Consider the following 27,003-nt stretch of genomic DNA (forward strand, 5'->3'; position numbering starts at 1 on the left):
TTATAAAGCCTCTGCATTCCACATTGTTTCCCTTACTTACTTTCGCTTAATTCTAGGTTTATCTGAGCACCCAAAAGGGATCTTGGATACTAAATCACGTTGGAGACAATGGTGTTCCATTAGATATGATATTTAACAGAATACATAGTTGGCTTAATCATATATTACCTGTTGGATTAATCAACAATTTGAGAGAGAAACAACTCAATAAATGGTTTAACCACAAGCTCTGGGCTGCAGCCAACGCACAGGTACTGTGAACACTGAAGGAAACAAGACTCTGCTGACTTTGGTCCATGGTTAAACCTTTAACCCTTTTCATAGTGTACTAATGTCTTTGGTTATTTCCCAGAGTTTTCAGCCAACATCCCATGGTCAACGATGATTTACCAAACCGGATCCTCTCCGATGGCACAGTTGAGGATGACATTGATCTGGTGGTGTTTGCCACAGGATACACTTTCTCATTCCCCTTCCTGTCTTCACATGTAATCCCTGTCTCAAAGAACAAGGTATCCCTGTACAAATATGTGTATCCCCCAGCACTAGAGCACCCAACTTTAGCCGTGATTGGTCTGATCCAGCCTCTCTGAGCCATTATGCCCATCTCTGAGATGCAAGCGCGCTGGGCCACACGTGTTTTTAAAGGTAGCCTATGAAACGTAATACTGATATTCTACACAGAAAACTAAGGGTTGTTCTTTATATATATTTTCATATTCATACAATTCAGAACAACGAAAGGTCTACTTTATTAATACTGTTAATATATTAATAAATTGTGAGGGCTCTCCTCTGGCGGTTCTGTTTGTCATGTTGTTGTTCAATGTCTCTTTGCTTGTGTTGTGCTTAAACACATGGCCTGTGTTTCTGTGGATCTGTGTTTCTGTGGATCTGTCTTTGTTTGTTTTGGCCATGGTCTCCTCTTGTCCTTCCTCCTTGTTTCCAATTACAACGCTTAGTTGTTTAGTCTTTGTTGAGTCACAGTTTGTCTGAGTGTGCTCACCTGTCTCTTGTATTCCCCTCAAAATAAGGGGGGGGGGGGGGGTAATGATTGGTTATGATTCAGCTGGTTACCTGAGTTCATCAACATAGCTGTTATTCTGTGCCTTGAGATGCTAATCTTGGAGGAGTTACATTGAGGAGGGGACTCTTGAAACAACGCTAATGTAAATGATTCCTCTGCAGAACCTTGAGATGCTAATCCAATCAGCTAATGCTAATCCAATCCAATCAGCCTGATTAGATCAACAAAAGGCCCAACTGATGTGACAAAAGGTTAATGTCCGAAAACTTGATTGCCTCAAAAATGGAAAACACTGTGTGTACTTTTCAGTTAAAAATACTGGTAAACCTTTATAAAATATTTAATAAATTTGTATTCCTTCACTACAATCCATTGCGATCTTTAAGATCACTAAATTTGAGGCTTCTGGTTATTCCTAGGATATCTAAGTCCACTAAAGGAGGGAGAGCGTTCTCGCATTTAGCTCCAAAACTCTGGAATAGCCTTCCTGATATTGTTTGAGGCTCAGACTCGCTGTCCCAGTTTAAAACTAGATTAAAGATGCATCTCTTTAGCCAAGCATTTGCATAATGCTTACCTTTTAGTCCTCTGTTGAATCAGATCGAATGCATTTAATATTATAAAACTAGAAGAGTCTGTTGGTTTATTTGTATAGGTTGCATAGTATTTACAGTCATTACGTTCCTGTGTATATTGCGTGAATGACGGGTGGTTGGGCAGATATTGTGTATTGCGGTAGGTGGTATCCCATATGGAACCGTTGCCACTGAAACTGCATTAACGCACCAGTGGGGCTCGACAGCCTTAGTCAAACAGGTTGGCGCATATGGTTGGGTTGTGGAGAGATTGTAAGTTCGTGGTTAGCTCTCAGCAGCAGGAGGGATGTAGAGGTCAGTAAGCTGTGCTGAGTTGAGTGGGAGACGTAGGGGGGTGACTCTGGGACGCCAGAGTCACGGTCTTCTAATTTTTAACATCTACTCTCGTGTAATGGAAATCATTATGATCATCAGCTATGCTAATTATTTCCCATTTGCTTTCCTGCTGTTATCTCGAAGACACGAGTCCCGAGGAAAATGACGTTTGTCAGCTCCAGTTTGTATCCAGCCTCGCACGGAGACTTTCACGGACGTCCAGAAAAGATTGAAGACTCCACCCCTGAATGGTCCATCTGATTTTGGAATACAAGTATGTGTTTTCAACGCATTCCCAAGTGAGCCTCCTCCCACAGATAATGTGCATTTTCAATGTGCATGCATATATATATATATATATATATATATATATATAGTGCCTTTTCCAAGCTCAATGAGACTTTACAATAACAGAGGAAAACGTAAAGAACAAATAATCGGTTAACACATATTTTCATGGACAATAGACATTTGCCCAGTCCAAGAAAATGAGCGATTGCAGGTGCATATGACATTTGGAATACAGACAAAACAAAACCAGAAACAAAAAACAACACTACAGACAGCATGGAAGGTGGGCAGTTGAATAAAGATGCAAAATAATAATGGTACCTAAATTAACATTATGACTGTAATACAGAGTCAGTTAAAAAAAAACATGTCATGACTGATAATACTGTTATAACAAATGAGTTTTGAGTTTAGACTTAAATTCATGAAGCATGGTTATTGTTCTAAGAGCCAGGGGAAGAGAGTTCCATAGCTTATAAGGCTATAACGGAAAAAGACCACCCATAAATGAAAGACGAAATTTCGAGTTCACAGTCAGAAGACCAGAGAGTTTGAGGGGGAATAAGGAGAAAGTAAGTCAGAGAGATAGGAAGGAGCATGGAATAAAATCTATTCCTTCCTTGGGACATAGGCCTACCCAAATATAGCCTAATTTCCGTACAATAAGCATGGAGTATGTTCATGCATCTATGCAGGTCTATACACACACACACACACACACACACACACACACACACACACACACACACACACACACACAAAAACAGTAGCCTACTTTGTAGAAGTTTACAATGTAGGCCTCGTCATTTAATATTTGTTAACCTTATTTAACTAATTCAACGTTACTGACCAGATTAATGGCCATGAATCCCCGCCTCTTTTACATCTAGAGTAGCTTAGGGGTGTGGTGAGAAGCGTTTGTGTGGAGTGAACAACAAACTTCTGTGGTCACTGCTTCAACTGCTTCACGCTCGGTGAGATGGTTTTCCCACAATCTTTTGACACTAATAATATTACTACATTGTTGTTTTTACGGGGCAGGCGTGTTTACGTAACGAGCTGTTTGTCTGAATCTGACTCGATTTACTTGTCCATAGATGTTCGTGTTGTTAGAGATTTAGCTAGTCGATTTCACAAATGACGGTTACACACTCGAGCCTAAAAGATAGGTTGTGTGGTTTGAAACAGATTACCAATGTTTATAAAAGCGAAGGGCGCTGGATGTGAATAATGTCATTCTTAAAAAGTGTCAAAAGTGAGTGACAAGTTCAACCCAGCAAACACATTTACGTCTATAAAGTGTAACAATGTAGACTCGTAGAGGGAACAACACGTCTGTATCACGTTGTGCGACATTCAGCAACTAAGAGACGTTCTGACAATTGTTAGATAAGTATATACATTTTAAAGATTGTTTGTCCATATTATTATGGGCCTAACAGTAACGTTAAATTTATTATAATCAACACCTGCAAGTGTACACTTTGAAGAGTAAAAATGACAGGGGTTAGCTAATTCAAATTACTGTATTAAAACTGCATATAATCAAATTGCACTTCCAAAAGTCATACATTTGTGAAAAAATAAATAAATAAATATACGAATAAAGAAATTTATTTTAAGTTATAATAAAAAAAAAAAACATAAAAAGCAAAGGCTGGTCAGAACAACGTTTAATGAACAGACACAGTTAAACTTGGCAGAGAACAAAGCAAATTGGAGCTTCACAGGACAGGACACAGGGAGCCTATTGCATGAACTGACGTAACCGTATAAATAGCAGACAAATCAAAGGAAAAAATAAACAGGTGTGCGTGCAGTTAATTTTTTTTTTCTCTGAGCATTTTCAAAACAGGAAAACCATTAACGTGCAACTATAAGTTACGCGCTTAAGTCGCTCTCTGTTCAAGGAGTGCTGAAATGTAAATTACTCATCATTAAAGTCATTTTGGCTTCACTTTGGCCTATAACTTTTGTCATAAAGTTAAAATATTTGTCTTACCTGACCAGAAGATGTTCAATACTTTTCCTAATGGTAGGATTAAATGATATCTAAACGCTAAAAGAAATATAGCTAACGTAGCATAACTGGTAACATAAGTTACTGTAATTTACACAAGATCGCAAACTCAATGAATTTTCAGCTAACGTTATTCTGTCCCTTCAGTTAGACAAGACAAATCAATTTCACATTAGACAAGTAGGTTGTGTTTGAATAATTAATTACATATCTTAATAAGCTGAGGTAAATTAAACACAATTATCTTGTATCCTTCCTCAATGAAAAATGTGCCAACACAATGAGCCCAATGGGCGGTTGAAATTTAAAAGGCTGATTTCCGCGCTTCAGGGCAGTGACGAGTAGCCATATGTCGTCCAGTGGTTGTCCAGACACCTTTGGCACAACCTTATGCATTGGCCCTGGACGCACGGTAGTTAAATTTCAACGTTGTGACAATGCTGTAACAACCTTCACCACACAACGTAGTTATAGCAACCTTTTGACCATGTTGTTAAAAAGTTGTTAGAAGGTTGGGTATGTTGTGCCAACGTTTAGTGTTTGCTGGGAATAGATGTTACCCTGATAGCACACGTAGGCTACATCACAGAGGCACACTATTTCATGTGTGTGTTTACGTCTGGAAGACGTATTTTTTAGAGTGTTTGCTCATCTACAATTCGTCTGTTGGACGTTTCCTGTCAGATGTCAAATAGACGCTTAGAATATGTCTTTAAGATGTCTATCAGATGTTAGTAAACAGCAGATGCTTTCCAGATGAAGTGATCTTTAACAGACATCTTGCAGACGTACAAGTGCTATCTATAGACCATTTCACAAGATGTAAACAACACTGGTCCAGAAGCACTTCCTGTTTCAGTTTGTAACTGTTTTCTTTATTTCACATGTAAAGGAAACATCTTAAAGATGTTTGTTTAACTTTTTGATTCAGTTTTAAATGTTCTGTTGGTTGTATTTTATCCCAGCTTTTATGTAGTGTTAAAAAACTGAAACAGGAAGTGCTTCTGGACCAGTGTTGTTTACATCTTGTGAAATGGTCTATTGTTACTTCGGTTGCCCAGTCCGAAATCAGCGTTTATATATATATATATATATATATATATATATATATATATATATATATATATATATATATATATATATATAATGAGTAAGTCCACATAAAATGCTAGCTATGAAATAAAATTTTGCATGACAATTTTTAAGAACTTATTTCTACCATAGAGTGCTATACAGATTTTGAGATTTGATGGAAAAAACACTGATGGATAGTTTTATACTTTGGAAAAATTACAAAAATCTAATTTTTATATATTCTCTGCATCTGCCAAAAGTCTGACAGTTGTGGATCATCATGGCCAAACGTGTTGCTGTGATTGGAGGAGGAACCTCTGGGTTGACCTGCATCAAATGCTGCCTGGATGAAGGCCTGGAGCCAGTGTGTTTTGAGACCAGTGATGACATTGGAGGTCTTTGGAGGTTTAAGGTGAGATATGTCTATATGATTGGGCCCACTGAAATTGTACATATGAAGAAAAGAAGATGTCCAAGCACTGAACCCTGAGGCACAGTTCATTGCATGCAGACCATCAATAAACACGATGCTGCGAGAAACTGATGCAGTTTGCTTCTTGTCTTTGTATCTTAGGAAAATCCAGATCCAGACCGTGCTAGTATTTACTACTCATTGATTATCAACACTTCAAAGGAGATGATGTGCTACAGTGATTTCCCCATCCCTGCCCACTTCCCAAACTACATGCACAACTCCCTCATCATGGACTACTTCCGAATGTACGCTGAGCACTTCCAGCTCAAACAGCACATCCGTTTCCAGGTCTGGCCTGAAAGCTTAAATGAACTGTGAAGTTAGGAATATACTCTACCTCATATATATATCTTAGGTTTTGGGTGTTTTCTAATGGTTTACAAATTCATGTTTTGTGTTTCTTAGACAAAAGTCCTTCATGTGACCCCAAGGCCAGACTTCCCTCACTCTGGTCAGTGGGATGTAGAGACGGAGTCCAAGGATGGTCGGAGAGAGAAACAGGTGTTTGATGCTGTGATGGTCTGCACCGGTCACCACTGTCACCCTCACCTCCCTCTAAAAGACTTTCCAGGTGCAGTACATGTGATGATTAAGCAAACACAGTCTATGTGCAAAGTGCAACAACATAAAGTCAATAAAAGCCAAACTGGGATACTCATAGAGAACTTTAGTTGTACAAGAGTTATTATGCCTTCTCACAGCTCTTGTACAACTGTTGTAGCATTAAGCAGAATCTTAGGCAGAAATATCATTTATAATTAGTAAGTTTACAAGGTTTTGCAAAGAATGATTCAACAAGCTTTTAAAATTATTCAGTAAGTTAATGATTTTACTAATTTGTTCATTTGAATGTTTACATATTTACAAAATGTATATGAAATGGCAGACTTAAGGAATTATGTAGATAAGCTATACATTGCATTACAGGAATAGACACGTTTAAGGGGAAGTTCTTCCACAGCCGCGACTACAAAAACCCTGAAGATTGGCGAGGAAAGAGGGTAGTTGTGATTGGCATTGGGAACTCTGGAGGAGATATTGCTGTAGAGCTGAGCAGAATGGCCAAACAGGTGATTTGCCACAACCAGTTTAAATAATTATAGTATATGAATTAATATACTCTTATTAAAGCCTCTGGATTCCACATTGTTTCCCTTACTTACTTTCCTTTAACTCTAGGTTTATCTGAGTACCCGAAAGGGATCTTGGATACTAAATCGTGTTGGAGACAATGGTGTTCCATCAGACATGATGTTAAATAATAGAATGCATAGTTGGCTTAATCATATATTACCTTTTGGATTAATCAACAATGTTGGTGAGAAACGACTCAATACACGGTTCAACCACAAGCTCTATGGGCTGCAGCCTGCGCACAGGTACTGTGAACACTGAAGGAAACAAGACTCTGCTGACTTTGGTCCATGACAGTGTTAACCCTGTGTACTATATAATGGATTTTGTTTATTTCCCAGAGTTTTCAGCCAACATCCCATGGTCAATGATGATTTACCAAACCGGATCCTCTCCGGTACCGTCTCGGTCAAGCCGAATGTGCAAGAGTTTCGTGGATCAAGTGCGGTTTTTGAGGATGGCACAGTTGAGGATGACATTGATCTGGTGATTTTTGCCACAGGATACACTTTCTCATTCCCCTTCCTGTCTTCACATGTAATTCCTGTCTCAAAGAACAAGGTATCCCTGTACAAATATGTGTATCCCCCAGCACTAGAGTGCCCAACTTTAGCCGTGATTGGTCTGATTCAGCCTCTGGGAGCCATTATGCCCATCTCTGAGATGCAAGCGCGCTGGGCCACACGTGTTTTTAAAGGTATCAAACACAGTGCTGATCTTCTACACAGAAAACTAAGGGCTGTTCTTAAAATATATGTTCAGAATAACAAAAATGTCTACTTATGCTATTATTCAAAATTTCTATCACCAAAAAATATTGTAATGTAGTTTTTCATGAGCATTTGACAATAATTTTGACAATTAGACATTGGCTTTTTCTTGTCTTGGTCTTGTCTTCTTCCTTTTGTGCTGGTTTTAAGTTCTAAAAGTTACTGTATGAAGACATGGTACTTAAAAATATTTTGCATGATATGATTATTCTTTCAGTTTTACTTTAAAGTAATAACTGAACATGTCAGAACATTTACACAGTGTTTTGTATGTAACAAACTGTGTTATGTTCACTAGGACGGTGCAAACTGCCTTCAATGAGTGCAATGATGAAGGACATTAAAGCAAAAGAGAACGAAATGACTAAAAGGTTCTCCACACTTCACCTCACATGACTATATAACACAGCATTTACACAATTTTTACAGTTATGTAGAAATTTGACTTGATGACTCTTAATCATACTGTCATGCAGGTATGTGGCCGCCCAGAGACACACCATCCAGGTGGACTACATCCCCTACATGGATGAGTTGGCTAAACAAGTGGGTGTCCGTCCATCTATCCTGAAGCTGCTCCTGACAGACCCAAGACTGGCTCTGAACATCATCTTTGGGCCCTGTACCCCGTACCAGTTTCGCTTGCATGGACCGGGCCGATGGGAAGGTGCACGGCAGGCCATCCTGACTCAGTGGGATCGAGTCACAGAGCCCCTGAAAACACGCTGTGCACCGGAGCCGCAGTCACAGCGCTCCTCTTATTCACTCTTATTCTCAGTGTCTGTTGCAGCGCTGCTGTCTGCTCTGTATTACAGCAGGGCCAGTCTGCACTTCCTCATAGCAGACCCTTCATCGCTCCTCGACAAGATCAGGGCTTTTTTAGTCATAAAGTGATCATGTAATGTGTATCAGAAACTTAGCATACTTTATTTGAAATCTTAAATAAAGTGTACTTCGATTAGGGTAAATTATAGTCAACATCATGAGAATGTTATAACTAATTACTTATAAAAAATGCTTTGACATTACTTATATAAAATGCTTGATACTTAATCACAGAGTGCCTTAACATTTCAAACACAGTTTCTGTATGATAAACATTTAATTTTAATGTAAAATGACTGATTTTATGTGCAGTTTTGTATGAAATTATATTGCAATATTAAACTTGTTACAAATTATATCTTACTCTTGATTTTGGGTCTTGCTGTATTTTAGTTCTTTACACCCTTTTGCAATGACTCAACCATGTAGCTGATTTCAGTGTTTTTTGCCTCTTACCTCATGGAGAAAATGTTTTCTGTTAATATAGGAAGTGTTACTCAATTTTGCTATGATGTTCCCCAGGGTTCCATTTTGGGTCCTCTTCTCCTTTCTTTATACATGCTTCCTCTAGGTCATATCATTAAGAGACACAACTTATCATATAATTTCAATGCCGATGACACTCAGCTGTATCTTCCTTGAAAAATAATAGCTGCTCCGTGTTTCTTTGATTGTCTGCATGACAAATGCTGGATGGAAAAACTTTTTACAGTTAAACAATGACAAAACTGAAATATTAGTATTTTGCCCATCAACTCTGTCCTCTGACATTGTCAGTCAGATTGGTCCCCTCTCTTCTAATGTGTGTGACAGTGTCAAAAACCTTGGTGTAGTTTTTGATAAGCAGATCACTGTGTTTTGATAATCAGATTGATGCTGTTGTGAAAAGCAGTTTCTTTCAGTTAAGAACTGTTGCTAGAATTAAGATGATGCTCTCTAAGAATGATCTTGAAAAAAATCTCGTTTTAAATCTTGTTTTGTATATCTTGTACAGGACTTTGTGTCATGACATGTCTTGTTCCTGTTCTTTCTCTTAACTCTGTTGCCCTCTACTGGTCTTAATAGGTTATTTTCTCTTTCCTTTCTCTACTCCTCCAGCTGTTCCTCATCTCCTCCGACTACCTGTTTGACTCTCATCCCGCCTATTCCTCTTCCCCTCTGATTAGGTCTCTACTTCCTTCTCTGTTCTTGCTTCTTTCTTTGTCAGATTCTCACTTGAGTTTCTCACGCAAGAAGCAAACAACTGTCTTGTTTGTCTCTATGCTAGTCCTGTCCTGTTGGCATCCGCCTGGCAAACGCTATCTGTTCTCGGCTAATCGTCTTGATATTTGTATTCTATCCAGTTCATCTAACGCTGCGAAAGACCTGGTAACCACAGTTTTTCCTCGACCCTTGTCTAGCCTGAGGGACCTCCAGCCTGTCGCCGCTATCCCTGCTATCCCTGACTGATGCCTAAAGACTCTCTGCCTAATTCAGATGGTAGAGTCAGAAATTGGTGTAAACAGAATGAGAACATGGATCCATCATGCCTTGTTACCACTGTGCAGGCTGGTGGTGGTGTAATGATGTGGGGGGTGTTTTCTTGGCACTCTTTAGGCCCCTTAGTGCCATTCGGCCATCATTTAAATGCCACGGCCTACCTGAGCATTGTTTCTGACCATGTCCATCCCTTTATGGCCACCATGTATCCATCCTCTGATGGCTACTTCCAGCAGGATAATGCACCATGTCACAAAGCTAGAATCATTTCAAATTGGTTTCTTAAACACGACAATGAGTTCACTGTACTAAAATGGCCCCCACAGTCACCAGATCTCAACCCAAAAGAGCATCTGACTTACGTTATTAAATGCTTTGTAAAAGTCTAAGAATAGAATAAAAGATTCATTCGTATGTAACAATTATAATCAATCATATCTAAAAGTAATCTAATATTATTACCGATATTTCTCCCAGTCATAAACCCTGGATGCTACCTAAATGTCAGCATTATCTAACATGAACATTGACCAGAAAATTAATCCCTGCCCTTTTTGCAACTCTACAGGGGGAGTGGTGAAGTGTTCATATTTCTCTGAAGTGACCATCATTCATTAATTTCTTCACTCTCTTCACTTGGTAAGATACAATTTTATATTGACACTAATGTAACTAATGTAATCTAAATAGTTTCGGCTGTTACAGACCAGTTTATGTAACGTGACTTTAGTGTTTGCTTAAAATAATACCTTAATAATTTATGTGAATGGATTTCAGATGCTTTATGTTGTAGATGCGTTACATGTGGAAACGATTTCACAACACATTCCCACATGTTACACTAGTGATGACGCAAGTTATTACAATTGGACTGTGTGATAACAGAGCCATATCAGTGCCATTTTTGTACACTAAAAAAAGTATTACATAAGAACTGCATATGTAGGTTCCCTTGCCAAAAAGAAGTGTAGAATTGAATGTGCACCTGTAGTGTACTTCAAATCTTAAAAGTATGTGGTACCTGAAATAATAAAGTACATGGTACGTGAAATAAAATGGTGTGTGCTTAGAGAGAGTACATTTTCAAGTGCACTTTTTTATCATTTCAAATGAAAAGTTTTACTTGAAAGTGCATTTTAAATCATTGTTTAATAATCGTTTGTCACATTACACTTTTGTTGATGTGTTGACAAATAAACTGCTGAATTTTTACAATTTTCCATTGTCTCTAGGAGCTAAAATCATACCAGAATCTTCTCTCAACACAATTGAGATGTCTGAGTCTGACATATAGAAACCAGTTTAAATATCAAATCTCATATTTTTTTTCTATCATCTGCATGAAGTCTGACAGTTGTGTATCATCATGGCCAAACGTGTTGCTGTGATTGGAGGAGGAACCTCTGGGTTGACCTGCATCAAATGCTGCCTGGATGAAGGCCTGGAGCCAGTGTGTTTTGAGACCAGTGATGACATTGGAGGTCTTTGGAGGTTTAAGGTGAGATATGTCTATATGATTGGGCCCACTGAAATTGTATATGAAGAAAAGAAGGTGTCCAAGCACTGAACCCTGAGGCACAGTTCATTGCATGCAGACCATAAATAAACACGATGCTGCAAGACACTGATGCAGTTTTGCTTCTTGTCTTTCCATTTTAGGAAAATCCAGATCCAGACCGTGCTAGTATTTACTACTCATTGATTATCAACACTTCAAAGGAGATGATGTGCTACAGTGATTTCCCCATCCCTGCCCACTTCCCAAACTACATGCACAACTCCCTCATCATGGACTACTTCCGAATGTATGCTGAGCACTTCCAGCTCAAACAGCACATCCGTTTCCAGGTCTGGCCTGAAAGCTTATATGAACTGTGAAGTTAGGAATATACTGTACCTCATATATATCTTAGGTTTTGGGTGTTTTCTAATGGTTTACAAATTCATGTTTTGTGTTTCTTAGACAAAAGTCCTTCATGTGACCCCAAGGCCAGACTTCCCTCACTCTGGTCAGTGGGATGTAGAGACGGAGTCCAAGGATGGTCGTAGAGAGAAACAGGTGTTTGATGCTGTGATGGTCTGCACCGGTCACCACTGTCACCCTCACCTCCCTCTAAAAGACTTTCCAGGTGCAGTACATGTGATGATTAAGCAAACACAGTCTATGTGCAAAGTGCAACAACATAAAGTCAATAAAAGCCAAACTGGGATACTCATAGTGAACTTTAGTTGTACAAGAGTTATTATGCCTTCTCACAGCTCTTGTACAACTGTTGTAGCATTAAGCAGAATCTTAGGCAGAAATATCATTTATAATTAGTAAGTTTACAAGGTTTTGCAAAGAATGATTCAACAAGCTTTTAAAATTATTCAGTAAGTTAATGATTTTACTAATTTGTTAATTTGAATGTTTACATATTTACAATATGTATATGAAATGGCAGACTTAAGGAATTATGTAGATAAGCTATACATTGCATTACAGGAATAGACACGTTTAAGGGGAAGTTCTTCCACAGCCGCGACTACAAAAACCCCGAAGATTGGCGAGGAAAGAGGGTAGTTGTGATTGGCATTGGGAACTCTGGAGGAGATATTGCTGTAGAGCTGAGCAGAATGGCCAAACAGGTGATAGTTATATATAGTTATAGTGTATGAATTATTATACTCTCATTAAAGCCCTCTTTTGACATTTTCTTTGTAAAATACCAACCAATCACATTGTTTTATAAATTACAATTTATAATAAACAATACATTTATTTCACTTTAAAAGAATATCTTGTCCAAAAATGAAAGTCCTTGACACCTTGATGATGTTCCAAAATTATTTTCGACAAAACACAAAAAGCTAATTTTTTAAGGTGGTTTTACATGCACTGCAATAAAGCGCATTGTAAAAACTCTGCATCTGATCCAGAATCCTGCAGCAACAGTGGACTTTGGTGAACACATATTCATTATTATCTATGATTTTGCCTCAATAAATTCCTAATTTACTGCTAATTAATAGTTAGTATGGTAGTTTTGTAGTGTTTAAGTTTAGGTAATAAGGATAAGGGATGTAGAATATGGTTGTCATGATCTCAGATTCCATGACATCCCTCTCTGGCCACCAGAGGGAGCGACAACACCCAAGTATTGATTTTCTCATATATCACTCCTGGACTGATTACTCACGCACCTGCATCTTGATTCCTACCCACATAGAAGTCTCACTCACTTCACAACCAGTGCGAAGTCTCGTTTCCTCTGTGAACATTCTAAGCGTCATCCTTGTATCCTGCCTGCCTGCCTGCCTGTGTTTGACCTCAACTGATCTGATTTTCCCGTTGTCTGCCGCACGCCTCTTGACCCACTGCTTAGTCTCTGGATTTGATTCTGCTCACTGCCAGCCCTGACCTCCAGCCTGGACTTTAACTGTGAGCCCATTCTATGTTGTTGTTCGTGCCAGTGCCTGACCGGCTTTTGTCTGTTGACTACTCTTCTTAATGTTGCATATGGTGTAACAGTCACTTTGTGCTTTATGGAAATCTGAGTTAAAATGAGAACTGGGTATGTGCGTAGAGTGTCAGTTAGATTTTGACAAGTGAGGAGAGGCTCTGCCAACTCTCTTTGTATTCTTTCTTATATTTCCTTTTTTCTATTGTGACCAGAGTTGGATGTTTGTTTATGTACTTTTTCTTGCTCGATCCCCATGTATGCGGACGAGAGTGACGTTTGGGTGATTTTATTAAACGCGGGGGAAATACAACAACTCTCGTCTCTCCTGCATCTTTTTATCTGACATCTAATGTTTTTATCTCTGAGCAACATCTCAACTTTGAGTTACAAAGGACCTGACTGCTTCTGAAGATTCCTTACAGAACACTTCGCCAGAACAAGGTTCAGCAACAATGTCTGCACTCACCGCAGCGTTCACTGCCCAAGCAGATCAGCTCGCCACTAATCACCATCAGTTCAACCATCTCACCATATTGACAGAGGAATTGGTGAAAGCCATCTAGACCATGCAAAACCAGGCCTGTCTCCGCAGCAAGTGCCTCAACCCGCTGTCCGCGCCACCGAAGGTCAACCTTCCGCGAGCACAAGCCCTCGCCTCGCACTTCCCGAGAGGTTTGGTGGAGGACCAATGACACATTAAATGTCATCAGTTCATCCATCTCTCAATCCTCAATCTTGCCATGCGATTCATCATCCCGTGTCTACCTAATGCTCTGTTGTCATTCCCAGACTCTCCACCTACGCATCTACTGACAACATCGAACCCATGCAGATAAACACCTCTCGGCTGACTCTGGAAGAGAAAGAACTTCAGAGGCATTAAAATCTGTGTCTGTACTGGTCATTTCCGCATTGCTTGTCCAATACATCCTCCTCTGAGAGATCTTCGGCAATTGAGTTTCACTGCTGATACCCCGAATCCTGACTCCTGCATACCTGTATCTCTTGTACACATGGTGAATGGCCGTCAGATTGTCACCCATGCCTTGATTAACACCGGGAACTTTATGTCACAAGACTTTGTTCTACGGAACAGTATTGCTCTAACCCATTGTTCCTCTCATCTCACAATCGAGACCATAGATGGGAGACCACACTCATGTAACCCACATCACCCAATGGCAGGGATCTCCTCCCAAACTACACCCCTGTGCGTTCTGCTCAAAGGAGAAACTACGACGTGGGATATTGTGAACTTCTGGCCATGAGAACCACCTTCAAGGAATGGCGACACTGGCTGGAGGGAACCACTGTTCCCTTCACTGTACTCACCGATCACAAAAACTTGGAAGCAAAAGAGGTTAACCCCCGACAAGCTCTCAGGTCCCTCTTCTTTGTCCATTTCCAGTTCATGGTCACCTTCCACCCTGGGTCTAAGAACACTAAAAACGATGCTCTGTCGTGACTGTACGATACAGAACCCATGCTCCTGAAACCGTCCCTGGCCCCCGACCCCATCATCGGTCCCATCCAGTGGAATCTGGAGACCGAGCTGGAACAGGCCAATGCTCAGACAGAAATTCCGTTAGCATGTCCGCCCTACAGAGTCTTTGTCCCCGATACACTACATAACCAGGTCCTGGAGCACGTTCACGCTCTTTCCAGTTCTGGCCATCTTGGAGTCACTGCCACCATTCAGCTTCTCCAGAACCACTATTGGTGGCAAACCTTAACCCAAGACACCACCAGGTTTATTCAACGATGCCAGGTTTGCAACACCCAAAAATCACCCCGTCTGTCACCCGCCGGTCTACTCAATCCTCTGCCCATACTACAACACACCTGGTCCCACATAGCCATCAACTTCATTATGGACTTCCTCCCTCCTCCAACGGCCATACTACCATCCTCATCGTTGTGGATAGATTCTATAAACCTTGCCGCCTTATTCCCTTAATCAAGCTCCCCACTGCACTACAAACACTGCTTGAGACCGTCTTCAGCTCTCCTGCAAGAAACTCAGCCCAAGGTATGTGGGTCAATTCAAAATCCTCCGTCAAATCACCCCAGTATTCTACCGTCTTGCCCTACCTAATCCCTCAAACACCGACCCCGCGGAGGGAGGAAAGAGAAGACCTCAGGGGACAAATCCACCACCCATCCTGGTGGAGGGCGAGGAGGCTTACCGAGTGCACCAACTACTGGACTCCAGGTGTCAGGGTATGCTTCAATACCTGGTCAATTGGGAGGGATTCGGCCCAGAGGAACATTCATGGGTCAACGCCACGGACATTCTGGACCCTTCTCTCATTGCTGAGTTCCACCACAACCGCCAGGCATCACTCGCAGGGAGGGGCTCTGTCATGATCTCAGATTCCATAACATCCCTCTCTGGCCGCCAGAGGGACCCATCACCTGAGTATTGACTTTCTCATACATCACTCCTGGACTGATTACTCACGCATCTGTTATCACTGATTGCTCACGCACCTGCATCTGCTTTCGTACTCGCATATAAGCCTCACTCACTTCAAAACCAGTGCGAAGTCTAATTTCTTCTGTGAACATTTGAAGTGTTATCCTATCTTTTCCATGTCCCTCCGTGTTACAAAGGGCTTAATTTTAGCGACTAATCTTAACTGGAAGAAACTCATTTTGACTACTTGATTTATCTGTTTATCAAATTTCAGTGCACTATCACAAATTATACACTCTAAAAAATGCTGGGTTGTTTTAACCCAATTTTGGGTCAAATATGGACAAACCCGAAATGTTGGGTTAAAAATGTAATGTAAAAATTTAACCCAACGGCTGGGTTAGTCCATATTTGACCCAAAGTTGGGTTAAAACAACCCAGCATTTTTTAGAGTGTACCCAAGTTTTTTACTTGACGCATCAGATTAACCAATTCAATTTTAGATGTTTCTGCAGACTCTGAAGGGCCAAATAAAATCAATTCTGCTTTTGATTCATTTGGATAAAAAAAAATTGCAGACATCTACCTTTAAATATCCCCAAGACTCTCTACCAGCCTTTCAACAGCAGCAGGGACAGTTGGTTTTCAGGGTAGATGCAACTGGGTGTCTTCTGCGTAACAGTGAAAAGAAACCTCACTTACTCATGATCTGACCTAAAGGAAGCATATAGAGTGAGAAAAGGACTGGTGCTAAAATAGATCCTTGTGGAATACCGCATGATAAAGATGCCTAGCTCGACGTTCATTCTCGCATTTGCACTGCAAAACTTCTGTTTTGGAGATAAGACTTAATCATATTTAGGACATTACCTTGAATGCCTATATAATTTTCTAAGCGTGAAGTTAAAAATATTATGATCAATTATGTCAAACACTGTAAGATATAATAGCAGATCAATCTAATAGATCTATTGTTGGTTTGATTGCTTCGATTCTTCTTCATAGTTGTAAGTAGCTTTGGATAAAAGCACTTACTAAATGATTAAATGTAAATATAAAAGGGACTTTAATGTTTTAAAACAGACACATAACACAAGTCCAGAAAAAGTATCATAAACATTATATATATATAATTTGTTTGACTCGTTTGCTAAATTGAAAGTATTCTCAAGTCACAGCTTTGTTTGACATTTTTTTTTTCCACAGAAAATCTTATATAAGTCATATAAACAACTTTTATTATGAATTCTGTCATTTTTTGAAAGCTGTAAGCTGCAGTCCACATTCATTGCCATTGTATGGAAAAGAGTGTCTTCAGAATTTTTCCTTCAGTTTTCCACAGAAGAAAAAAAGTATTTAAGGAGAAAATGATTTAGAGCAAAATGATGGTGAGTACATAATCACAGAATTGTAGAGTTTTAGGTAAACTGTCTCTTTAATTTCAGGTTTATCTGAGCACTCGAAAGGGATCTTGGATATTGAATCGTGTAGGAGACAAAGGTGTTCCTTTCGATATGATGTTTAATAACAGAGCACTAATGTGGTTTCTTGGATTGTTGCCTGTTGGATATTCTAACAAATGGGGAGAAAATCAACTCAATAAACGGTTCAACCACAAGCTCTATGGGCTGCAGCCTGTCCACAGGTACTGTGAACACTTGAGGGAGCAAAACTCTGATGATGTTGGTCAGTGTTAAATACATACTCTTTTTAATATTATATTGTGTTCTATAGTTTTGTTTTGTGTGTGTGTGTATTTTTTTCACCTGGTAGAGTTTTCAGCCAACATCCCATGGTCAATGATGATTTACCAAACCGGATCCTCTCCGGTACCGTCTCGGTCAAGCCGAATGTGCAAGAGTTTCGTGGATCAAGTGCGGTTTTTGAGGATGGCACAGTTGAGGATGACATTGATCTGGTGGTGTTTGCCACAGGATACACTTTCTCATTCCCCTTCCTGTCTTCACATGTAATTCCTGTCTCAAAGAACAAGGTATCCCTGTACAAATATGTGTATCCCCCAGCACTAGAGCACCCAACTTTAGCCGTGATTGGTCTGATTCAGCCTCTCGGAGCCATTATGCCCATCTCGGAGATGCAAGCACGCTGGGCCACACGTGTTTTTAAAGGTATCAAACATGATCTCCTACAAATACAGGGTGATCTTTCTCAATCCTGTGCGTTATTCATCTATTAAAACAACTGTATGTAAGTTTTTAACTATGAAATATCAGTTTCAAAATCATTGATGGTTCACTGACTTGACCAAAAAAACGCCTCTAAATTCCATGAAAATGGTAGATTCCTTTACAGGAGTACGTCACACAATCACACCAACATATCTTTAGCATAGGAGTATTATTCGTATGCACATCATAGTAGAGACTAAAGGCCAATTCATATGTAGATCATTTGATGTTTGGCTATGTCATAAAAATTGTTTTTCCGCTAGTTCCTTATCGATACGTTTCCATCGTATTGCATCGCTAAATGCAAAGAGGAAAAACTCTCTTTTCTCAGAATTTTCTCAGAAACTCTCTTTTCTACTCCGTTCAGACCATAGGTCATTACTCTGGCTGCTCTTCCCGTTTCAGAAGATGAGAGAAAGTTGCACTTACTCTGTCCTTTCTGGGTCTTAATAGTATATATCGAGCGCTCGGCCCAGTTCAGACATTCAGAGCAGCTCTTCGTGTGCTTTGGAGGCCGTGCCAAAGGACATCCGGTCACAAAGCAAAGATTATCCCGCTGGACAGTGAATGCCATTCCGCTAGCTTACACTTTTCTTCCTGCACTCTGAAAAATGCTGAGTTGTTTAACCCAAGTTTAAGTCAAATATGACGACTTGATTGGTTTTATTAGATTAAATAGCCTACAACCCGAAACTAAAAAACAGACCCGGCCTCTATTTGAGACCGGCCTTTATTTACCCAAACTTGCAGCCACACCAGGCATGTAAAAGAGACAGCCGTCTATTTGGGACTCGGCTATTATTGAAGTTTTACGGTAAACAAAACTACATACAGTTGCTTTAAAGATGATAATGATGATGATAATAATAATAAATCTTACAACATTACTAAAAGTCCCCCCCTCTATACTAATATTAAGTATAGAGAGTTTTGTACATAACAAACTTTGATATACTCACTAGGATTGTGCAAACTGCCTTCACCAACTGCAATGATGAAGGACATTAAAGCAAAAGAGAACGAAATAAATCAAAGGTTCTCCACACTTCACCTCATGACTATTTATACAGTTTATACAGTTTTTATACATAAATGTAATTTAAGTGTATCTCCATGACTCTTAATCATACTGTCATGCAGGTATGTGGCCGCCCAGAGACACACCATCCAGGTGGACTACATCCCCTACATGGATGAGTTGGCTAAACAAGTGGGTGTCCGTCCATCTATCCTGAAGCTGCTCCTGACAGACCCAAGACTGGCTCTGAACATCATCTTTGGGCCCTGTACCCCGTACCAGTTTCGCTTGCATGGACCAGGCCGATGGGAAGGTGCACGGCAGGCCATCCTGACTCAGTGGGATCGAGTCACAGAGCCCCTGAAAACACGCTGTGCACCGGAGCCGCAGTCACAGCGCTCCTCTTATTCACTCTTATTCTCAGTGTCTGTTGCAGCGCTGCTGTCTGCTCTGTATTACAGCAGGGCCAGTCTGCACTTACTCATAGCAGACCCTTCATCGCTCCTCGACAAGATCAGGGCTTTTGTACCATTGCCAGTGACCACACAGTGATCGTAGATATCATAAACTTAACATACTTTCTATGAAATCTAACATTATAACAAGCAATAAGGGTTAATTGTAACTGAGAAAAAGTATGAGATTCTTAAATTCTTTAAATTATAGATGTAACTTCCAGCTATCATTGCATTTGCATATTAAAAAGATATAAATATACTGTAACAAATACAAAAGTAATAAATGAAAACTTTTTGATCATTAAAAGAAAGGTATTAATATACTTTTTCAGCACTACACAAGCTATTTTAACCATTGAGCATAATCAATTTTATCAAAATGTTACTGTACTATTATGAACAAATTACCTTATCATTTGTTGTAGTATTGATAAGAAAAAATAAATCTTTGTGAATTGTCCTTGTTAGCACAGTGCCATCATTCTGCCACATATATTTTGTGTTCCACGGTAAAAAAAATAAAATAAAAATAAAAATCATATGGACTTGTTGACAGAATTATTTATGGAGAGCTATTCCTTGAACAACATACTGCAAATAACCAGAGATAGTTTATAATAGGTGAAACAGCTACTTATGAAAGCTTATTGTGGCCAAATGTATTTTTTGGGATGTGGAAAAAAAAACATTCAAGATTAATCATTTTAATATAGTATGTAAAATTACAATGAAAATAATAAAAATATTTTTATTTAATTCAATATATTTATTAAGTTTATAAAATGTATGATTTTTAAAAATGCACATACACTAAATAAATGGTAAGGGTCCAAGCCAAATTTCATTATTTTCTTCCAGGAGACCAAGCAGCACCTGTTTGGAGAACATCGTCAAAAAATATAATAATAATAAATATACATTTAGAAAAAACAGAACTGTATTTTATTATTATTAATTTTAACTATATGAGTCATATAGCTGGTTTCAACATAAGAAAGAATGCTTCAAAGGCCAGATATCACATAGTTAACAATCTGTATGATTTTAAAAAAGGAAATATTTCTTCCTTTTCCCTTTAGGGATGCATTCAGGATTCACTGAATTTGGTGAAGCATAGTGCTGACATTACATTACAAAGAATTTCTCCATAAAGATGAAAAAAATCATCATTTTTGTTATTAATCAACTTTAAGGACTTCTCCAACGACATCTATTAGGAATAAATTACATGTATACATTTATTTTTACACAATTTTTTGTTTATGGAGGTAAAATGTAGACGTTGACCTGACCACATATTCAAGCACTTCGCTTATGTGTGTGAAAGAACATATAGGCTAACATCTTTTAGAGATAATTCATAATGCTTCTTGGGGCAAAAAGAAAAGGACAAACATCAGACCAATGTTAAATATAATCACAGTTGTAAAACAAAAGTCTTCCTCGTGTAGGCTACACTACAAAAAGAGCATGTGTTGCAAGGAATATTTTAAAAGTGTAACTTACCGCTTTAACTTTATTCACCAGACTAAATGTATATGGATTTAACCATGCCAGCGATCTGTGCATTCCAAAAATAATTCCCTCTAGGAGAGATTTTATGATTGGATCAAAAAATCTGATATTTTTATTAATACAGGAAAGAGAAAATAGTTTGATTATATTTTTTTAGTTAAAAAGGTTATTAGAACTGTAAACAGGGCGCCATCTGCTGTGTCTTACGTGTTAAAGTTGAGTCTGTGGTCGCTGACGCTGCGCAGCGCCTGTACGCGGTGACGTCAGGCTCTCGTGGATTGGCGCTCTGCCATCTTTGATTGTGCGACAGGCCGCGGCGCGAGCGGGGCCCTCTCTCGAGCGCACGAGACACCGCCAACCGCCCGATACTGCTCACCTCACACCGGCCGCGCGACCAGACAGAGATAAACGCGACGAAAACGACAGAGAGAGGGATAAAAGGGCTTCTCTCTCTTTTGTGGAGGAGGTTTTGTTAGTCGCTAACCGCTCGGCTAGTTGGGACTAGCATAGCACGAGCTTTTGTAATCCACAGCCGGCCTCTCTCTCACACACACGCTCCAACACAATACAAAGGACCAGGACTCAGACCTTCTGGACGGAACAAACGATATTCCTGAAGAGAGCGACGGGACCGGCGGAGACAGGTATGTCAACGGTTAATCAATGTGCTGCTGCTGTAACGTTGAGGTTAGTGTATGAAGAGAAAAGAACAGACTAGCTAATGGTAACACTGCTATGAGCAACGAAAAATCACGCAAACAAAACCTGTTTTTTGTTCTCTCACACAGGTCAGCATTAATATGAGCAGGTTTAGTATAGAATTTGCGGAAAGATGATTGCCTGAGGCAGAATTTGGGGAAGAATGGGGGTTTGGAGGCCACCTCACTGGGCCCACTTGACCAGACTATTTCAATTAATGACTAATTTTGTTGGTAAAATTGGTGGACTTTGGGAAATGGTTTGACTTGTTAAATAATATGCCTGTTGCATCCACACGACCTCAACTTGGTAGTTATAATGTTGCATTTTAAAGCTGAAATGCAAGTTCCCAGTCATGAGGAAGACACTAGTTATCCAGTGTCCTATTCTTGGTTGTGCAGAGGTAGGTTAGCTAAAGGTGATGGCTCACATGATTATTACAGTACATCAAACAAAACATTAAAATCAGGACATGCAAACGAGGAGCCACAACTTCCACTTTACCACATGCAAGATACACGCATGCTTATTTCCCACCATGTTGACTTATCAAGCAGATGCTTGTGATTTAACCCTTTAATTACATTCTGTTATATTTGATGCATGAAAGCTGCTAAATTATCAACAATGCTTTTTTTAACAATCTTCTAGATGCTGATTGATAATAGCAAGTAAAAAGGCCTTTTAGTAAAATTGTAAAAAATGTCTCCCCTTTAAGGTCGTGTACTTGTCTTTTTGCTCTGAAATATTGAGTCAAGTAAACAACTTATGGTAGTAATATTTCAAGATGAGCATTTACTGCACTAAACCAGCTTAGGTTTGCTTGATTATCCATTTTTATACCTTTATACATTATACATTTTTACATTTTTAGAAAACTTGTTGAAATGTATAAAATATGAGTTTTTTTAAGGTGTATTTTAAATGTTTTAAATAAATGTTTTTTTTTTTAAACATTTATCTCTCTACATTTCTCTATTAGGATTTGTATTGTAAATGTTCTTCTGACTAAATGTTCTAACTGCTTCAGTTCATATGTCAGGCTTTAAGGGTTAAACTTGCCATCAGCAGCTATCTTAAAGGATACTTCATTCTTTTGGGATCCACATCACAAATTACTCATTCCTTCTCTCTATGCATGATGTTTTGTGGGCCTTGAAACCGTAGATCCATGAGATTTTGTGAAAACGGCATTAAACTAAGCTATTCAGAAGCTTTTGGGGCCAAAGCACAACAATTTTTCAACAGAAGCAGATAGATACTTGAGCATCAGTGGAGGAAGACTTGATCATTTAATTCCCACTTAAAAGAACTCTACATATCCTTAAGAGGAAATGCCAGCAAGGACACCATTGGTTGAAACAAGACCAGCCTTGATGGGTGTTTTTAACAAAAAGGAATGAAGCTGCTGGAACATCAGATCAAGTGAACGTTTTGAAGCTTCCTGGTAGCTGTTGTGAGGTATCATATAAGAGTGTTTTCTTCATTTCTTTAAGAATGCCCCCCTTAAATTTATTGAAAAGATATTGACTTAACTCATCCCTCAGGGGTTGCGGCTCAGTGCAGTGATTGCTTGGATGCTCATTTGGGAATATCAAAGGAAAGCAGCAATTGGCTTATGTGTTTGGGAGGCAGATGGCCTGGTGATGGGGGTGTGATTGGATGTTGAAGGTTGGGGGTGGAAGAATAAAGATGTTTTAATTGAAACCTAAAGTAATTTCACCATCTCAGACCAAATTCTTAATTTTAATACAACTTGGCCAATACCCTGTTATGTGTTAGTATGTTAGTGCCTGTTCCTCTGTTTACAGCACAAGTAAAATGTGTCACAAGCCTGGAATGCCTTAACCATTTTGGTCTTAAACATCCAAAAATGACTCACAATCTTTAGGGGGTTTTATCCATTCATCTGTCTGTCTCTGGCTCTTGGCAGTATGGAATAAAGAGGCAATTGAATGATACCCTAGACTTTGCGTGGTCCCATCGTTGGGTTTAGCTACAGTATACCTGTAAACTTTCTTCCCTCTACAAACCAGACAGCTGTATTGATGATGGCTTTTGAGGTCTGGTCTGGTCTGGATTGAAGGGAATTTGGCATTTAGCTGGTGAAGCTGTGCACAATTTTTCCTCATTGAAGTGTTTGCTATAACCTAAAGTAAAAGATGACTCCTTTCACTTTCATTTTACCTCGTCTTTCATTACTCCTGTCTTATTTATCATGATGTGACGTTTCCTTTTTGTTGAGCTGGTTTGCATTATATGTTTCGTTTTATGCACTACTTGTACTAGGAGTGTGCGATATGAACAAAAATTATATCTCGATAATACAATATTTTGCTGTTTGTGTTGGTACCTTTACCTAAAGTTTTTTTTAGGTGTAACTACCTTAATATTTTTCATATTCTGTGGTTAGTTTGCAGCAATGGCATTCTCTTTTCCAATAAGTTTAAATAAAATTTAACCTTTATGGGCATTTTTACCTTCATTAAATACTTTAGGAAAGACTGAAGCTGCATCTGAAGTGGAATTTAGATGGAGTTGTTACACAGACTGTAGTGCAGCTCAGAGGGAAATTAATGTATTTAGCCTACAAAGGCATAAATATTTTGTTTTAGACATAAAATATTAAATTGACATTTTGAAATTATTTTATAACCCCAAGTAGGTGGCTGTCACTGTTAATGTGATTCATTGAGTTTCAGTTGATTCATTCAAACTTTCGTTGATTCATTCAAACATTCAAATAATGTGTTTGTTGCATCCACACGACCTCAACTTGGTAGTTATAATGTTGCATTTTAAAGCTGAAAGGCAATCACTCACATATGCGACCAAATCTCACACTAGGTGACTAAAACATTTCTTTAATAAGCCAATGGCTAGTAAATCTGAGAGCTGTCTGTCCCTCTGTTGACAGCTATGCAACTTCCGCTTTGCTTCAAAAAGTTAAGTGATATTAAAGGGTTAGTTCACCCAAAAATGAAAATTCTGTCAGTATTTACTCACCCTCATGTTGTTCCAACCCCGTAAGACCTTCGTTCATCTTCGGAAAACGAATTAAGATATTTAAGATATTAAAATCGCTCCTGCATACAGTCCATAGGCTTCTTGAGGGACTGGCTCTTGCTGTCCTCGAAAAGTCATAAAAGACATCGTTAAAATAGTCCAAGTGACTACAGGGGCTCAATCTTAAGTTTATCAAACGACGAGAACACTTTTGTGCGCAAAAAAACAACAAAAATAACGACTTATTTCAACTATTCGTTTATTTCTCCCTCTGCGCGAGTCAGCTAGCTAGTTTAATAGCGTAAGCTTCTGTTATTGTACGTCACACGCATCACACACACATGACCAGCGTCGACCAATAGTGAGCCTACGTGTGACGTAGCTCTACGCAATCACACTACGTTAACGGACTATAGGCTTATGGAGAAGGAAGTGAATAGTTGAAATAAAGTCGTTATTTTTGTTGTTTTTTTGCGCACAAAAGTGTTCTCGTCGTTTGATAAACTTAAGATTGAGCCCCTGTAGTCACTTGGACTATTTTAACGATGTCTTCAATTACTTTTCGAGGACAGCAAGAGCCAGTCCCTCAAGAAGCCTATGGACTGTATGCAGGAGCGATTTTAATATCCTAAATATCTTAATTTGTGTTCCGAAGATGAACGAAGGTCTTACGGGGTTGGAACAACATGAGGGTGAGTAAATACTGACAGAATTTTCATTTTTGGGTGAACTAACCCTTTAAAACTTGATCTCTTTATGTAATGAACAGATTTAATTTAGTCATTAGTAATTTATTATATTGGTCGGCGAACAAAAACAGAAACTCAATTGTTTGACGCGTGAGAACATTCCTCATTGGTTCTTGTAGAAGCTCAAACGTGCTGCATAACACGAGAATGAACCTGGTTGGTTCTCGCGCGTCAAGCGATCATGGTTAAGCTTGCATTTACCACAACTGATGTGTAAGATGATTGTTGATATGTGAATCTTATAAAGTAATCAAGTCTCTTCAGAAAATTTGGGCAAAACCTCTTTATAAATATGTATTTATTTTATTATTTTTATGAACTTCCTGTATAAAGTTCTCAGATTTCATCAAAAAAATCTTAATTTGTGTTCTGAAGATGAACGTGGTCAGACGAAATCATGGTTCGAAACGACATGGGTTAGAAATTAATGACAGAATAAATGTTTGGGTGAACTGTCCTGTTTTGATTAAATCTGAGAACTGGATCCCTCCTCCTTTGGCTTTTTAAAGGGATACTCCTTTAAGGAATTAAAACTGGCGGCCCAAAAGTTATGAAAGACATCGTTAAAATATTCTGAGTGACTATAGTGGCTCAATCTTGAGTTTATCAATCGACGAGAATACCTTTTTTGCACAAAAATAACAACTTTATTCAACTATTAATTTCCTTCTCTGTTGGCCTCAATTTCACAAAAATGAAATTGAAACTATGCAAACTTCTAGGTTGTAGAACGTGTAACGTGCAACACAGAAGCGTTACTTTTTATAGATATAGTCTTAGACTACATCAGGTGTGTTTGTAAACTGAGGTACATAGGCTACTTGATGATGTCACATCGCACATCGTTGAAACAATATTACGATGTTAGCAGCAGCATAGATATACATATCGCACCCCTAATTTGATTTGTCATGATTGTTGCCTTTTAACTGTCCTAGAGGTGATCAACTGTTTAAAAATTGAGACTCTTTGCTTCAGCATTCATTGTTGATTTCATATTAAAGCTGTGAATTTCTTATGGCATCTAAAGATTTTAGTAGGGCTGGGTAATAAATATCGATTTCTCGATATTAATCGATTCTCATTTTTACGAACCGATATCGATTCTTAAGTCTCAAGAATCGATTAGTCATCCTGTTTCATTTGAATGAATGGAACATTGTATCGCGGCTGCGCGCATCCAACAAATCGCAATAATCTTTGTCCTTTGTTACTATTGATATGAAACAAAGTCTTAATTTTCAAATTACGTCCATTTTCTTTAGAAATTCAAAAACATAAATAACGTTTTGGCGCTGTGGCCTGAGATCGCTCTGGCGCAGCTCCAGAGAAGCAGCAGCGCTGATCTCTCTTCCGGCTTAATAATACCAGTTACAGCGCGAAATAAACATGAATGAGCATCTGAAAGTGTGTTAAAGATAGAGTACAACTTATCGAAATCCGTATCATGTCACATTGATTCGCTCAATCAGCGTTTCAACCGTGGAAAGACGTCAGTTAAACA

The 27,003-nt window shown here is 38.9% G+C and overlaps 3 protein-coding genes across 4 annotated transcripts in view; all 3 read left to right on the forward strand.

Moving 5' to 3' along the window:
* The first annotated feature begins 3,109 nt into the window (after positions 1 to 3,109).
* On the forward strand, positions 3,110 to 8,883 carry LOC148976833 (flavin-containing monooxygenase 5-like). The gene is made up of 9 exons (XM_039691972.2): positions 3,110 to 3,203; positions 5,584 to 5,735; positions 5,898 to 6,086; positions 6,204 to 6,369; positions 6,726 to 6,868; positions 6,978 to 7,177; positions 7,274 to 7,629; positions 8,001 to 8,073; positions 8,179 to 8,883. The coding sequence occupies exons 2-9, from the start codon at positions 5,604 to 5,606 to the stop codon at positions 8,594 to 8,596; spliced, it is 1,677 nt and encodes a 558-aa protein (XP_039547906.2). The 5' UTR covers positions 3,110 to 3,203; positions 5,584 to 5,603; the 3' UTR covers positions 8,597 to 8,883.
* Positions 3,155 to 19,990, forward strand: LOC120493391 (si:dkey-239i20.2). The gene is made up of 10 exons (XM_039691973.2): positions 3,155 to 3,203; positions 10,575 to 10,645; positions 11,353 to 11,504; positions 11,666 to 11,854; positions 11,970 to 12,135; positions 12,492 to 12,634; positions 17,311 to 17,510; positions 17,639 to 17,994; positions 19,017 to 19,089; positions 19,195 to 19,990. The coding sequence occupies exons 3-10, from the start codon at positions 11,373 to 11,375 to the stop codon at positions 19,622 to 19,624; spliced, it is 1,689 nt and encodes a 562-aa protein (XP_039547907.2). The 5' UTR covers positions 3,155 to 3,203; positions 10,575 to 10,645; positions 11,353 to 11,372; the 3' UTR covers positions 19,625 to 19,990.
* A 1,333-nt stretch (positions 19,991 to 21,323) lies between these two features.
* The window catches only part of prrc2c (proline-rich coiled-coil 2C), a 35,993-nt gene continuing 30,313 nt past the window's right edge, over positions 21,324 to 27,003 (forward strand). For both annotated transcript variants that reach the window (XM_039693189.2, XM_039693190.2), the window contains exon 1: positions 21,324 to 21,689. The gene's annotated coding sequence lies outside the window, so the exon portion shown is untranslated. The remainder of the gene's footprint in view (positions 21,690 to 27,003) is intronic.

This window comes from Pimephales promelas, chromosome 13, assembly GCF_988280905.1.
Source record: "Pimephales promelas chromosome 13, fPimPro1.hap1.1, whole genome shotgun sequence".
In the NCBI taxonomy this organism is placed as follows: Eukaryota; Metazoa; Chordata; class Actinopteri; order Cypriniformes; family Leuciscidae; genus Pimephales; species Pimephales promelas.

What these genes read in the sequence shown, in the direction of transcription:
- LOC120493391 (XM_039691973.2), top strand. Translation starts at nt 11,373, where the DNA reads ATGGCCAAACGTGTTGCTGTGATTGGAGGAGGAACCTCTGGGTTGACC. An exon ending in GGCCACACGTGTTTTTAAAG is followed by an intron (nt 17,995 to 19,016) that starts GTATCAAACATG and finishes TATACTCACTAG; the next exon opens with GATTGTGCAAACTGCCTTCA. An exon ending in GAGAACGAAATAAATCAAAG is followed by an intron (nt 19,090 to 19,194) that starts GTTCTCCACACT and finishes ACTGTCATGCAG; the next exon opens with GTATGTGGCCGCCCAGAGAC.
- LOC148976833 (XM_039691972.2), top strand. Translation starts at nt 5,604, where the DNA reads ATGGCCAAACGTGTTGCTGTGATTGGAGGAGGAACCTCTGGGTTGACC. An exon ending in TGAGCAGAATGGCCAAACAG is followed by an intron (nt 6,869 to 6,977) that starts GTGATTTGCCAC and finishes CTTTAACTCTAG; the next exon opens with GTTTATCTGAGTACCCGAAA. An exon ending in GGCCACACGTGTTTTTAAAG is followed by an intron (nt 7,630 to 8,000) that starts GTATCAAACACA and finishes TATGTTCACTAG; the next exon opens with GACGGTGCAAACTGCCTTCA.